This window comes from Lytechinus variegatus, chromosome 3 (assembly GCF_018143015.1).
Source record: "Lytechinus variegatus isolate NC3 chromosome 3, Lvar_3.0, whole genome shotgun sequence".
Lineage (NCBI taxonomy): Eukaryota > Metazoa > Echinodermata > Echinoidea > Temnopleuroida > Toxopneustidae > Lytechinus > Lytechinus variegatus.
In genome coordinates this window covers 22,627,227-22,642,896 of record NC_054742.1, presented here as the reverse complement: position 1 = coordinate 22,642,896, position 15,670 = coordinate 22,627,227, and the positions used below count along the sequence as shown (strand labels likewise).

The 15,670-nt window shown below is 35.8% G+C and overlaps 1 protein-coding gene across 1 annotated transcript in view; it reads left to right on the top strand.

Annotated features, from left to right (window-relative positions):
* The window catches only part of LOC121410524 (DDB1- and CUL4-associated factor 1-like), a 46,764-nt gene that overhangs the window by 8,266 nt on the left and 22,828 nt on the right, over positions 1 to 15,670 (top strand). The window contains exons 2-11 of the mRNA XM_041602673.1: positions 7,476 to 7,602; positions 8,353 to 8,503; positions 8,858 to 8,971; positions 9,596 to 9,733; positions 10,008 to 10,715; positions 11,100 to 11,201; positions 12,506 to 12,705; positions 13,308 to 13,446; positions 14,462 to 14,668; positions 15,171 to 15,340. Of these exons, the coding sequence (XP_041458607.1) occupies positions 7,499 to 7,602; positions 8,353 to 8,503; positions 8,858 to 8,971; positions 9,596 to 9,733; positions 10,008 to 10,715; positions 11,100 to 11,201; positions 12,506 to 12,705; positions 13,308 to 13,446; positions 14,462 to 14,668; positions 15,171 to 15,340 (2,033 nt within the window). The 5' untranslated portion in view covers positions 7,476 to 7,498. The remainder of the gene's footprint in view (positions 1 to 7,475; positions 7,603 to 8,352; positions 8,504 to 8,857; positions 8,972 to 9,595; positions 9,734 to 10,007; positions 10,716 to 11,099; positions 11,202 to 12,505; positions 12,706 to 13,307; positions 13,447 to 14,461; positions 14,669 to 15,170; positions 15,341 to 15,670) is intronic.

Here is a 15,670-nt window from a genome sequence, read left to right as displayed (position 1 = left end):
ATAAGCGAGGACAAGTAGCTGAGGGACCCCCCCAACTCTCTCTAGTTATCTATCTATCTATCCGACTCGATTATATAAGAGAAGAATTTACTAATCAAAATATTATGAGCAAAAAGCACGAGCTGATATTTTGTATGAATATTCAAAACTGATAGAGAGACGCAATCGAATTATTCGATTGCGACAAAATTGATGATCTGAGAATTTATTGTTTTTAGGAATTCATTAAAAGCATAAAGTTGATCAGCATTAAAATATGGCAGGCGCAACGCATGAGCTAAAGCTTTATAGGCATACACCGATAAAAAATTTTAAGTATTTTTGGTAATCATGAAAAAAATTGATATTTCATGAAAGAAAGCTCAAATCCCGAGGAGGAATATTCTTATGAATTGACTTTAAAAAAAACTGTGGTAAGCCCCATTTAATATTTGATTATAAGTCGAATAAAACAGTAAAAGCTGAAAAACGTTCGCGTGATATTTGGCAACCTCCCCCCCCCCAAAAAAAAAATAAATAAAAAATAAAAAAAAGTTTTTAACTATAATAATGATCGAAGGTAATTTTGTCTCGCGTAGAACTGGACAAATGAAAAAAAGATTGTCACTAAAAAAATGAAGGTAATTTTGACCCACGTAAAATTTGGCGAGCCCCCCCCCAAAAAAAAAAAGGAAAAAAGGTTTTAACAAGCAAAAAAAGGCTAAAAAGAGAAAGAAGAGACAAGAATATGAACAAAATATCCCCATTACAAATAATGCTGTGATCATCATAAGGGAGGGGTCGCATAACTAGTATGAACAACGTATTCAATTCCAAAATATTTACTACAAATCTCAATAGGGGGATCGGGCAGAAATGCTCACCCCCACCCCCACCCCCCCCCCCCGATCCGCCACTGATTCCAATCAATAATGACATTTATCTGCAATACTGATACTTTGGAATCAAGATACTGAAGATTGATACGCTTTACATAAATTATGAACGTCTGACAAAAAGATAATCTACCGATCACCTGACCGATCAGCTGACCAGTTCGCGTATCACTTCGGAGTTGATCACTCGTCGCAGCTGTGTGGAACGCTCACCGAAAATCAACAAAAAGGGCCTGAAATGTAAGTTTATTGTAATTCATTTTAATTTCAACTCATTTTTGGAAGTATTTAAAGGCTTCCCACCAAATGAAAGTCATATCGCATAACTCCAATTTGTATTAAGGCGTACATTTACCAAAGTCTTGGGTTTGAAATCAGAACTGAATTGTCTAACCCATAATTTTGGGTAATGTCGCCTATGAGGTCCATACATGTTAATGTTTGGACCTCATTGGTACTAGGAGTGGCACAGAGTGTCGTGGAACCTCAAAAAACGAAAAGTTCTCTCCTACCCCCGTTTCGATCGGCCATTTTGTTACAATTCATAAGAAAAATGGCCGATCGAGACGGGGGTAGAAGGAGAAAACTTTTCGTTTTTTGAGGTTCCAGTCTGTGCCCAGATGTCACTTGTCAGAAAAACTGCCACTCGTTAGACCATCATCCATATAATCGTGTTAAGTGCATAATTTCTGTTTTCATAATCGTGAATATTTATCTTGCTAGATATTTTGACCATAATCTACCCTTGTCCCGTGAGTATGGTCAATTACACGGTAGGCTCCTGGGCTCCCGCCCGCGTAGCGGGTGGGAGTTCCCTGGGTTAACCCGTCCCAAGACCAAAAGCTTCGGTTTCTGTTAATGTTATGTTGGTTGTTCAGCTGAACTCTGTTGGCTTCACTCACCAAATACAGAGACCGAAGTTCTAGCGCGATCTGTACAGGGGACTCAATGGCCATATGTTTATGATCGGACAAAACGGGGAAGTGAATTTGCGTGACAGCCGAGGTCACCCATGGTTTCAAATCATCTCGTGTGTGAAGGATTCATATGCACCTGGTGGGTGCGGAGCGCGGAAGTGACGGCCTTTTTATCAAATAGAGACGCCAAGGAAGCCCTATTGTGGCGTATTTTTAAGCCCACACAAATGTACATAAATGCTAGGCCTGGGAGTAAACATCGATTGATCGAATGGTTCGATTGGCATGCCGCCAATCACCAATCGATTAGCAAAATTTACACAAATCGAATGTTCGGCAGATCCCGATTATGACATTGGGAGAACTCGAATACCCAAGTAATAATAACAAAATGACAAGAAAACAATGATGGCACTTCATACAGGTTTAAAAATTATGTTACCGAGATAATTTTTCAAAAATAATCAATGATTGTATTACATTCACAGTTACACACCAACATGAAAGCACTCCAATTTTTTTTTAATCCCACCCAACCTTGCCCTCGATACACAAAATGAGTTCATTGTCTGCGTGCACAAAACAAGAAGAAAACACACAACCAAGCTCACTTGAGCTGATTGGACCTTCGGATAGCCAATGAAACTTTTGGGGAAACAAAGAAGAAGGCAGTGGTTCCCTTATCAGGAGAGGTCATGACTTCAGAAATAAATTGACCCCTCCCCCATCTGTGTGTGTGTGAGGGAGAGAGAAAGATAAGGGTGGGAGCCGGAGAATTCCTTTCATGTTTCAAAACAATAATGCAACCTTTTTTCTATCCCCCTCACACAACTACATTCCAACATGCGCCCGTCTTCACCTGTACTTTCTCGACTAGTCTCCAAAAATAGACTCAGTTATACATGTAGGTTCAAATGATAAAGAATCGTAATTTTAAAAGGTATTTCAAATTAAATATTTTGCAAAATATTTTTTTGAAATACATGTGTCGAATCGTGGGCAGTGCCACAAGTGGGGGCGGGGACATGGTGTGGGCAAGGGATGAAATTGTTCAAGAAATGCTCCACCTGGGGTCAGTCTCAAAGAATAGTTCATGAATGAGTTGTTTACATCTTTGGGCTTTGGACTTTGGACTTGGCTGATCTGGGCTGATTCATTCATATGCAGGGGTGTGGCACTTGGAGGGATGCATGCATAATACCAGAGTACCAGCATGGATTTAGGAAGGATTTTCATTGGAACAATAAACTGAAAGTTTAATCTCATTTCATGTAGTTTCTTTTGATATAAATATCATGGAGAAGGGGAAAAAGGTCCTACTTTCATTTATTCTAAACATGTGACTTTGATGGAGATTTCACCATAAAGTAGGTCAACTATTGTGACTTAAAAGACCTGATTCCCGACGAACAATCGAATCATTTGATTATTTTTTTCAGGAAATAATTGAATGATAAAAATGACAATCGTCCCAGGCCTAACATCCATGCACCATAGCGGTCACGCACAGTTCTCAAACTCCTTTATATAGGCAACGGAACGACCGTACCGTGCCGTCATATGCCCGCAATAGCAGCCGCGAGCTAGCTGGGCGCCTTGCCACTTTCCTAGCCGTAGTAGGCCTGTAAGTGGTCTTAAGTTGGTGGGACTTCGGCGCAACCCGATAAATGAAGTTGATATCGCTAAGATGAGTTCATGGAGTGTATTATTTTTTTCTGAATATTTCCATTTAATTTTTCCACGCATGTCGCTGAAATTTTACGCATGGTTCCACTTGGTCTCCATTTCCGCACGCATGGTGTTTGCACCATGCGTATTATACACTGGCGAGAACGCTGTATATGATGCAGTATTTGGTACCCTGGGGTACCAAATAATAATCCGCCATTTTGTTGAATTATTTATTTTATTTTTTGCGCTGTACCCTGGGTTACCAAAAATGTGTACAAGTATATTTTAATGTTTTGTACAGATTTTTTTTTCTTTTTAGTGATCTTATGTAACAATTAATGCATGCAAATGATAACTTTATTCTATTTGTTTACTATTATTGGCATAAGATTGTATCAAAGAAAGGAAATAGGCGTTGTGATAATTGTCCCCATCATTGTCATGATTGTCGCACCGATTGTACGACCGTGATCACCATGACAACAATGTAACTGTACACTATTACAACACGAGATGGCGCTGCACAACGCTGTACCCCGGGGTTCTACGGTACCCCGGTGTACGGCGTGGTGCATCATATCATCGAGGATCTAGATCTGGTACAGTTACATTAACTGAACTTTGTGAATCTTGAAATCTACGCTGAAAAATGTTCACACCGAAGATCCCAACACAGATAAGCGCACATGGGACAATGTATAATTATTGCTTAGGGCCCGACGCTCTACCCGAATCCTCTGCTTATTTGCTGATTTCTCACCAATTACACAATTTCTTCAAGAATCCTTGGCACATGCGTTTTATTTATACAAACAGACACTTTGGTGGTCATTTCATTGGATTCTGTACGAACTCATTTTGATATTACCAAAACTAGCATTTACCTTTAACCCCTGTGGCAGCCATTGCAGATTTTTTGCGATAGATCCAACATGTGCGATCTCAGCTGCGATATTTCTGGTGGAAGCCACTTCGCCCCTATGAGAATTTTTTTGGGTCATTGATCTTTTGAAGTCCATAATTATAGAGGGTCATAAGAATCTCTGGATTCTACCCCTGAAATATTTTTTTGAGCAGCAACTTGGATCTATATGTACTGTGTCAGTGTGTGTGCAGCTCAATAGCAGGTATGTTCATGTATCTTCTGCATGCAAGTCCACTGCCAGTGCGGGTCCCTGTAGTTATGGGGAGGTAGTTGAAGCCATTTTCGTCCGATATTTGGAACCGTCTGATGTTTTTTTAATTTACTCTAAAGCTTCATTTCTGACATTTATATGACATTGATTTCATTTTCAAACATGAATCCATTATAAAAATGAGAAAAACATCATGAAAATACCTGGAAAACTTGCCAGGATGTTTACGTCTCCATCTTGTTTTTATTCTTCATCAAGCTACAAGACGCATATCAGGGATATGCAAGTTGGTGCAAATTCATCATAAAAGTAGGGAAAACATAAACAAAAGAACCAGTGAGTACCGATTGTACATTTTAAAGAACCAGCTAGACCTAAATTTGGGCCATAATTTAGAGGACTAGGCTGGCATTAAACGTTAAACTCTCACCCGTTTGGACTCACTTTCTCAACATATAAAACTATAGGCATGTAGCCTAGAGTGCTCAAGGGTTCATTACATGCCGCTGCACACAGAAAAACTCAAGCCATAGAAATCATGCGTTGTAGATGCCTGAAGTGGCGTCGCAGGATGCGCGACCCACCAGTTAAAATCCACTGCCAAATGCGGTTCTGTGTGCGAGGTTAGTATACTACAATGTAATACTAACCTCGCACTAGTATGAGTGATCCAGGGGTTAAAATCCATGATTTTGAATTTGATTTCCGAAGATTCTTATGACCCTTGATAGTTATGGACTCCAAAAGATCGATGACCCCCCAAAATCTTTTGAGGGGGAAGTGATTTTTGCCTGAAATATCGCCGCTAAGATCGCACATGTTTGATTTATTGCAAAAAAACCCTGCAATGGCACCCTTCAATATATGAAAAAGATTCTTATGATATATGATATATCTTATGATATACATGCTTAGGCCTAAGACTGACACCCATATATATGCCTAAGCCCAGCCTTAGCATGAATTTCATGATCAATTTCTCTTATACTTAATTTATATGTCATTTTTCAAGCAATCTGATTATGATGACAATCCTTCTGCTGCAAATTGTGAATATCATATATTTATAATTTTTGTCTGGAATTATATCTTAGTACTCTTTATTTATGATTCATGCCAAAAATGCTAACATATGTTTATTATGTTATGAAAAGTGTATTATACGAATGTTATGGATGCAGCAGAAAACAATAAATCAAATCAAATCAAATATGAATAAATAAATGAAATCCAAATTGTTACCAGTTCTTTTTTTAATTTCCCCCACTTTTCTGACGAATTTGGCCCAACTCTCAAGCTTGTTGCGGTAGCTACACGTTTGAAAATAGAGTGCCCATTTCTATAGTTTTCATTCAAACGTAAAATAATGCTAATGTGAAAGGTGAGGATATATTCATGTTAAATGTGTTTGTCAAAATATTTTGTGTACCCGTATAGATCCGATAAGTATGGATTCTACTGCGTTGTGGGTACAGTGGCAGATACAAATTTTGACCAGCACGAGTGTTGTGACATCGGCACATCGTTACTCTCAATGCCTCACCTGTTGAGGATGTAGATGAGGGGAATGGTGCTGGATTAGGAGTCGTGCACTCTATGTTAGCTTTGGAAAAGGGAACTTCCGTACACAAAGGTCCAATCTGGGGTCCATTTCATGAAAGTTGTCAGTACTGACAAGTTGTCTTTCTCCAACAGTTACCATAGTAACAGTCAGAGGCTGGTGCTTCTTAGCCAATCAAAACCAAGGAATTCACTGAAATAGTCAGCACTGAGTCTGACCATTTATTAGTCATTGCTGACAACTTTGTTGAAACACCCTCCTTGACTGGTGAAATATATACAAAAGTACTAGGAGAGTTGTTCACAAGTGACATCACACATCTTTGTCGCTTTGCCAATATAGGATCTCTATAGCATGAGTGATCATAATATTCAAATGCTCAAAACTTCATTATTTGTCAGATTAAAAAAAACCAAACTTTTGTTGATCTTTTTTTGTGATTTTTCTGTTTTCACACAACTTATCTTGTTCCAAAGGTTTTATTTTCCTTTAAATTTCTTTAATGGATTATCAAGGATCTTCCTGACAAATGATCCTTTTTCACAAAATGCTCATCGCATGCATAATGGTGTTTGGTTGGCTTGAAATGGTCACTACAGACACAGGAATACCATTTCTGCAATAGTTTATTATGAAATGGAAAACTCCATACAATTCAAAGCAAAATACAACTTCTCGTTCAATCCAGATATAATGTTGGAAAGTAAAAAATATGAAAATAATGAATTGATACAAAGTAAAGAAAGAAAAAAGAAAAACATTAATTAGAGGACAACATTACGTGTACATATACATTTGCACAGCTCACAATGGTAATGGATCCTAGACTTGAGTGTATCTAACTAGACCTAGGCCTTGTCTAGTCTAAAAAAAACTTGGCATGTAGTGTATACAGACACGTACCCCTATTAAGAACACCTAACACGATTTAATGAGTTGAGCAGTGCTGTACATTTTGCAATCTCATGGTCCAAGCGAAATCACAATCAAGATCTGTCTCATTCAGGCTTGATATTTCTATAAATTGTTTCAGTTTCATTATCACCATCTCTCCTTCCCTTCTAATTTGTTTTAAATGCATGTCTGTTCAGCAGAAAATTTCACCAGAACTTCTTCCAGCTTGTTCACAATTGCGTCATTCACAATTGTGACTACTCATACTTAAATTTACCTAGATATATTCCCAATTGTAATAGCTTACAGGTATTCTAATATTAAGACAATAGCTCCAATCTCAAAACTTCAATCAAAACTAAGTTAAGTTTTATTTTCTCAATGTCTTTATCTATTGTTTTATTCTTACCATACCAAATAGTGTCTAAGAGTGAAAATTCTCAAATGGCAGAAGAGGAGACTTCATCCCTGGTCAAATTTAATGATGTTCTAGCACGATGGGATCAAGATCAAGGCTCTGGAACATCACCAGTTCCAGCACTGAGAAAGTAAGTTTCAAAATTTCTTTTATATCAAAACTCTGTAAAGTTAGGTTTTTTTGGCAGCATTTTTAATCATACTATAAGACTGAACAATCTCAATAAAATTGTTGTATTTTCTATCATTGTACCAGTGAAACACAAAGATGCAAATTGCCACTATTTTGCATGTTTTCTTTAATGAAATACTGCAGGTCCCGGCAAAATACTTCTTTTCTTATTGTATGTGTATTGCTTAAAGGTGAAATTACTGTTTTTCCACCCTATAGAACCATGATTTTCTGTTTACCAATATATTGGAACAGCAAATCCATTTTGGTTCTTTATTCTTATGTTAGAATTCATTGAATTTACATGTGCCAAAAGGAAGACAAGTTTTTGCTGTGTGCATATTCTGTGACAAAACAGAATGTCCATTTTAGATCAAGTTCAAATGGAATGACAATGTCTGGCGGTAATTCAGATGCAGCTTGTGCCTGTAGTCAGTATGCCACTGACAACAATAGAATTTTTAAATAAATAATAAAGCACAATGTTTGTGGTGTAAAAAACACTGCAGACCTAATATTCCCATACCAATATATATATCTGACAATTGATCCACTTTTAGGATATGGGTTTCTAATGTGATTTATTTCTTGAATATGAGGAGTCTTAATAATGGTACCAGATATACAGCTGGACTGCTGGAAAAATGAAATTATATTTATGCGATTTGAACATTTGATTATTTCTTTAAATATCTAACAATGATAACAGGATGGCTGAAATCATGGAGAAGGAAATAGAAAATTTCTTGAAGCTGGATGCTGATCCGTTCGATGATCGTCATCCAGGTCGAGTTGACCCCAGCTGTTCCTTGGGCGACCTTTTTACCTCACTCTTCAAGAATGACAACTTCATGGCAAAAGTAAGTTTTAAAGATTTCAAAAGAGCATAAGAATTTTTTTTTTCTGGATTCTTCAGTAGTTATTATTAAAAAAAAAATTGATTGAATAATAGTTATCTGAATGGTGAATTCAATTTGTTCTACTTCATTTCTTTGTATTTTATTTTGGGCAGGTGGACTCTGTTCCTACAACAAAATAGGGATAATAGTTGAATAATAACTCATACTGGCAGTTATTGAAAATGATTGGTAATTATATTTCAATCAACTATATATTGGAAGTGAATAGTGCAGGATTTGGAAAAAAAAGTATCATTGTTTTCCTATATTTACCATATTACACCATCCTGTTACCCTTTTTCCTCCTTTCTGTAGCTGGGAGGTGATTACATTGTGTCATCTCGAGATAGAGAGATCAACACTCTGGCATGTCGTCTTCTCTTAGATGTAGTTCCTGGTCTGGAAACATCTATTATCTTTGAGGAAACAGTAAGCATGATACTTATTACATTTTATTTATTATGCAGCAATATGTTTCTTTATCTATAGAAATGGTCCATACAAATTTGATTTCATTAGAAGCAGAAACAAACAGTTTTAATTATGTCAATCTGGTTTTCAATGAGATGGATTTTCAGTTTTAGCAAAATTATCAGTAATGAATCACACATAAAATGATGAAAAGATGTAAATGTTCAATCATGTATTCAAAGATGATGAATAGAATTCAGCTAATAAGTAATGCAAAATCTTTGTATCGCTGAACCCCCCCCCCCATAATTTAGGTTTTTAAATCATGAAAATTGATACATGTATTTATTGCATGGAAAATATCTCTCATAATTTGACTTCTAGGATAATTGAAAAATTAAGAAATAGCAATTTTTTTTTCAAAAAACACCATAATACAACATGTTCAGTATCTAGAACAATTGTACCATGTAGTCAAAAACGTCATTGCCATTCTCATAATTCACAATTTATTTGTATATAATTGAATGATACAAAGTCTTGATTTCTATGATTGTACAATGAGTTTATGAGATAAATGTTTTTGAAATTAAACAATGGATTCACCTTTACAATCTGTAATATCTTTGTAATTCTCACCAGGATGGATGTGTTGATCGATTTGTTGAGTGGGCAACTGATGCCGAAGAGCCCTTGAAATCATATGCTACTGGTTTACTAGCTGCTGCTGTAGAAGTTCAAGACATTGCAGGCAATCTCAAAGATGTCAATGCCAGACTGGTAATAATTCCTTTCAAATGATTGCTCTTTCACTTCTGTTCTGTAAAATCTTTGGGCTCTCACTAACTTTTTTCTTTAGTTTCCAGCCATTGAGCCACTATCATAATGATCTCCAATTTATTTCTTTAATGAAAAAAAATGAAGTTGAGACAAGTTGTATACTCATTGATTTGAGCATCCCATTGTAATTCATAGTTTGACTTTTTTGTGAAAAAAGTATGAAGAAATTTTTTAAAAGGTCTTCTTCTGTTTATCTATATTGAATTTGCTGTAGGTTCCCATCATGCTTCAGCGATTACATACTTTCAAGAATGCAGCAAGTGAAGCAAGTAGTTCCTCAACATCGCCTATTTCTGAAGCCCTAGAGCGTCCTTTTAGCTGCTTCGATAAGACTAATGAAGAGACCAACACTGATGAGAAAGCCCCTAATCAGAGCAAACAGAATGGTAAACCACAGATGAGTGAATCAAGCTCCAAGGAGGTTTCGTGTGACAAAGTGTCATCCAGAGAAGAGAATGGAATAGATACAACAAAGGAAGAGACTAACCTGATGAAAAATGAATCCCTTATGGGCAATGCTGCAGAGGAGAGATTGATAGATCTGACAGCGGAGCCAGTAGAAAAGGGTTCTGAAAACATGCAGCTAAAAAGGGAAGGTGATACAACATCAAAAATAGAAGAATCCACTCCTGGTATTTCTAAGGAAAGGACAATTGCTTCTAAAAGGATGAAAAAGTCAAATGTGTCAGTTAAGAAGAAGAGCTCTGTGTCAAAGGTCAAGGGTCGAAGGACAAAAGTCAGAGGCTTTGATCCAGAACGTTCTGCCCGTAAGCTCAGTGATAATGAAGTTGAGCTTAGCAACAGTAGCTGGGCGGAAATGTCACAGTATATCATTGGTTCCCACTGTATGTATCCTCTCAATCCCGTCATGCAACAGAGGTTTATTCTGCAGTATTTGACGCCACTTGGGGAATATCAGGAAGTGAGTATTATACTTATGTCACCTTGATTACTGTAATTCTGTCCTTATTGAGAGTTGTATTTGTTGTAAATGAGTTTAACAAAGGTTGGATGCCATAGATGTATATGTATAAAAATGTGGGAATATAAAATAGCCACTTTATTAAATGGCTATTATGCTAAATGAAAAAAAATATCAGTAGTTGGAAAAAATAGCCCCTATTCATTTAGGATAAAAGTGACATCACATATACACTGTCAACAGTATTCTGTTATCCCTCAGTGAGTTTGTGTCAATTTAAGCACCAATTCATGAAATTTCAACATTATTTATGCAGTATTATCCTTCAATTCTCATACTATTTTGAGTTGAATCTTATTTATTGTGATTATTCTCTCCTTTTAGCTTCTTGGTACTATGTTTGAGAATGGATCTATGGAGTTAGTTTTTCACTACATTGACCTCAATAAAACTAATGATGTCAGACTCACTTTCGATGCTCTCAAGGTAATTTATTGTAATGTTTTGTGCATGAAAGATTCTTTTTTTATATTAGGTTATTGGTGCTACCAGATCTATAAGAAGTAAAGAAAGTTGTTTCAGTTTTATAGTATTATATCTTGAATTTAAAGCTTGTGTATAGTTTTGGTAAATCCACCAAAATGCACCTATCACTATTCCAATTCATTGCTAGCTTATATGAATGGATATGCCCTATAACAGTTATGATGTGGAGGATATGAAATGAAAATGTGTTTTACAGGATAAATTTTGCGATTTTACATGAAAATTTAACTTGATCGGGTCACCCGATCAAATTAAAATAGCTGTGTGTTTTTGTCTTTCAATTAAATCCTATTCCAAATCATGGAATGGGCTGAAACTTTCAAGATATGTTCTTTGTCTGTAACTTTTGGATATCTAATCACTAAATTTATAAGATAAGTGCTTGAATGCCCATTTTTTAATTTAAAACAAGTATCGCCGAGAGAGGGCGCTATATATCCAAGATTTGAATATTTGAAATTTTCTCAGAGAAGTGCAGTTGGAAAAATATCTAACGGTCTCTACGCTTCAGTAAGACTGTCGTATTAGATGATAATCGATTATCAATCACATCATTGACCCTTTACCAAAGCTATACACAGGCTTTAATAGTTCTTGGACCAGATGATAAAGATTTTTTTTCTTGCAGTCATATATGTATGTGTCTATTTGGTAAGGAAGATAATACTCTTAAAAGCATTGTCAAAAATCAAATTTTGTCTAATTGTAGGCCTGTTGATTTGGATTTAATCATGAATTTGAATGCAATTATTATGGGGTACTCATTCTAAAAAGTAAATTGATTACAATGATTAGAAATACGAAAAGAAAAATCTTAAGCTTTCAAAGGGCTGGGACCTATAGTGAAACAGATTGTTGTGAATAGATCCTTGACAAGTAAGTTACATACAAGAGATTGCTGACAAGAATATTAGAAGAAAAAGAACTTAGCTCTGAAAAATAGCAGAAGTGCACAAGGACAAAAAGGGGAAAAAATATACAAAAATGGGGACACACAGGTGACAAAGACAATAGAGGATACAAAAACTTCTGAGAAGGCCTGACTATTATTTATTATTCAAATTCACTGATGTTTCTGGTCGAAAAATATCATCCCTGTTTATTTTTTGTTTGTAAATGAATTATATGTAGTAGATAGGTCCATTGCAAGGGAGATCTATAGATGTAAATAATTGTTTACATGACAGCAAACTTATTATGGGCTTTGAGTTTCATCGCATTATTTTCCATCTATCTTTCTGTAGTACCTATCATCCTTGCTGTGTCACAAGAAGTTTGCCATGGAGTTTTTAGAGTTGAATGGCCTTCAGAAGCTTCTAGAGATACCTCGTCCATCGATAGCAGCCACAGGGGTGTCTCTTTGTCTCTACTACCTGGCATATAATGAGGATACCATGGAACGTATCTGTCTCCTACCAGCCCCTGTATTATTACAGATGATGAAGTAAGGCTTTCTTTTCAAGTGTCAATGTCGGTAAATCCCCTATTTGAACTAGATAAATGAATAGTTAAGGGTATTGTAAGAAAGAATTAGATGGATGGATGAAATGATGAATAAATAAACAACTGAATGAATAAATAAATAAATAGATACATAAACAGCAGAAACTGCTTCATAACAATATTTGTGTAGGAATGACAATTTGGTAGAGTGGCAATAAGACATCTGCATAGGATTTTCTATTGCTAGATTTATACAAGCTCCAAACTCCTATTGAGACAAGAAATTGGAATCTTCTATTGTTTATCAAAAGCAAGCCACAGTTAAAAAAATATTGTTGGAGTGTGATATGATGCCTCTAATTCAGAATCTTTAGTTGTTCCATCTTTACAAGAATATTGTTACTTGCACCCAGATCATTTATTTTTACAAGAATTTAGAAACCACCCAAAATACCTTGATACTTTGATAGGTTACTGGAGTAGGTAGTGTATAAGAAAAATATTAGTACTTCTTTATTTAATTTATGTTAATTTTGGAAATGAGTCATTTAAGCAGTAAATGATCTTTAATTCATTGTTTATTTCTCTCCAATTTTACTGTAGTTACATGTTATGGCTTTTAGAGTGTTCTCATGAATCAGGAAGGTGTCATGCTACAATGTTCCTGATGACAAGTCTAGGATTTGGGGCTGTCCTGGATCTATTTGACAGGAAAGATGGCCTTCGTAAACTATTGAATTCAGTAAGTTTTCTTTCATTACAATTCCTGAGCTAGAGATCTTTCAGGATCCTTGTGAGGAGCTTATACCACAACAAGACTGCCAATTTAATAGCACTTGTGTATTTTTTGTATGTCTGCCAGATGTGACATTCTTTGTTGCTTAGATTTAATATTGTTTCCAATATGGCACTTAGTATTAAAGCATTCCAAGGAATAAATCCATGTAAGGTTATCTGTTAAAAAGGACATATAATTTCTGAATTGTGGGGAGAATAAATCATCCAGGATTTACTTATTTACTTAAATATAACAATATGTTTTTCATGCAAGTCCATGAGAGTATGGTAATTAGAACTGGAAAGCATGAATAGACCTATAAAAGTCATATGTGGTCTCATGATTGGGAAACCAAACCAAACATTCTGTATTAAGTTATATGTTCAAAGTGAAAAAGTAGTGTACTTATGGTGGGCATACTGGTGGATGTTTCATAAAGCTGCTCGTAAAGTTATGCACAACTTTGCGAACGACTAGAACATGTTCTGATGTCCTAATTGAATGACATAGGGATGTATCGTTAGCACAAAAAAGGGTTATCAGTCATGTGTAAAGACATTCTTATCTTACGAACAGCTTTATGAACACCCTCCTGGTTGGTAAGTCTATCATCCGATTCTTCTCCCAGACAATAGCAGACACATCAGTGCCAATTGCATAACACCCCTTTAGGCTTTGTCTTGGAGTCTAGTTGTAATTGGTTTTCTATTTGATCAGCTGTTTTATTGACTTATCATAGCACAAGACAATACATGCTTAAGGCAATAAATTATGTCAGCATAGTTTATTCCTTTATTGAACTTGAACCAAGCGAAGCCAGCTTTCCATGTGACTTCTCACTTTTCTGCCACTTTAACTCATCTGAGTAGATTATAATAATTTTTATTTAAATTACATTAGGATAAGAGGAGTTTAAACTAGCAATAGAAACAAAAACATGCATAAAATAAAAATTTATCTTTTTGTGTGTCTTTTTTAGATGAGTACTCTTAGCATCTTGGACCCTGAAGCTCAAAATGCTGATCAGAATGATGATGATGTGTTTTCTAGTCGTCAAACCATCAAACACACTACCCTAGCACTCAAGAGATACTTTGAGACTCATCTAGCCATCAAAGTGGACAGTATCAAGAGATCATATGCTAGAAACCAGGGACAGACTCCTGAACCTATACCTCAATATAAGGTGAGATGAATGGAAAGCAGAGAAAAGTTAAACATTTAACAAATCAATAGCTAAGAGATTGGATAACTCTTCCTGATTTTATACCCATACTCCTGAGGAGCTAAATTCTTCAGCCCAAGCTCTCAAATTGTTAATATTATTGATTTTAATTCCTACCCAGCTTATTGTGCATTGAATATATTGAATCTATTGAAATTCTGCAGGATGAATTTTATATTAATAAAAAAATTATAACCTGAATTATTAAGAACATGAATGCATGTAATGATTGATGAATGAAAAAAGGAGTTGAGGGGGAATGCATAGATGAATCTACAAAATAACAAAGGAATGAACAAATATGTGGCAAATCATTTTGCTTTCATACCAATTTAATATATGGATGAATAACATTTCTCAAACAGCTTTAAATTTCCTTAAAATCAATTTATGTGATGTTAACCAGTATTGATATTTTGATGCACCTCAAATGATGAAATTTAAGTATGAACTGTTTATCCAGAACATCCCAGTGACCCCTGAGACTACTCAAGAGAACATGGAGACAATGTTAGAACAGGCTCCACTAAGGCTCCATTGGTCTCCAGTAGGAACACTTATCAAGCTCCAAGGGATCCAACCCCTTCTCCAAATTATAGCCCTAGCAACCGTATGGAAGAATTATAGTGCAAGGTATGTTTTGATTATTCCTATTCTATTAAAACGGGAGGATTATACATTTGCTACAGTCTATACCCTGTCATATTCCTGATGTCAATCTGAGACCAAACTCTTAACATTATGTGCAAATTCTATGTGCTTTGATTAATGTTTCATTTAAGTGGTGAATTTGCCTGACTTCATATCCTCATATGATGAGCAAATGACTCTGAAGCAAGTGCATTGTTAGAATTTTATCACATGTTTTATTGTTGTTGTTTTTTTCATTGGAAGACACAGCTCATTCCTGCTGATGTAATCACTTGTAATATAAGTGTAGTTTGGGAGGGGGACATTGGGGTT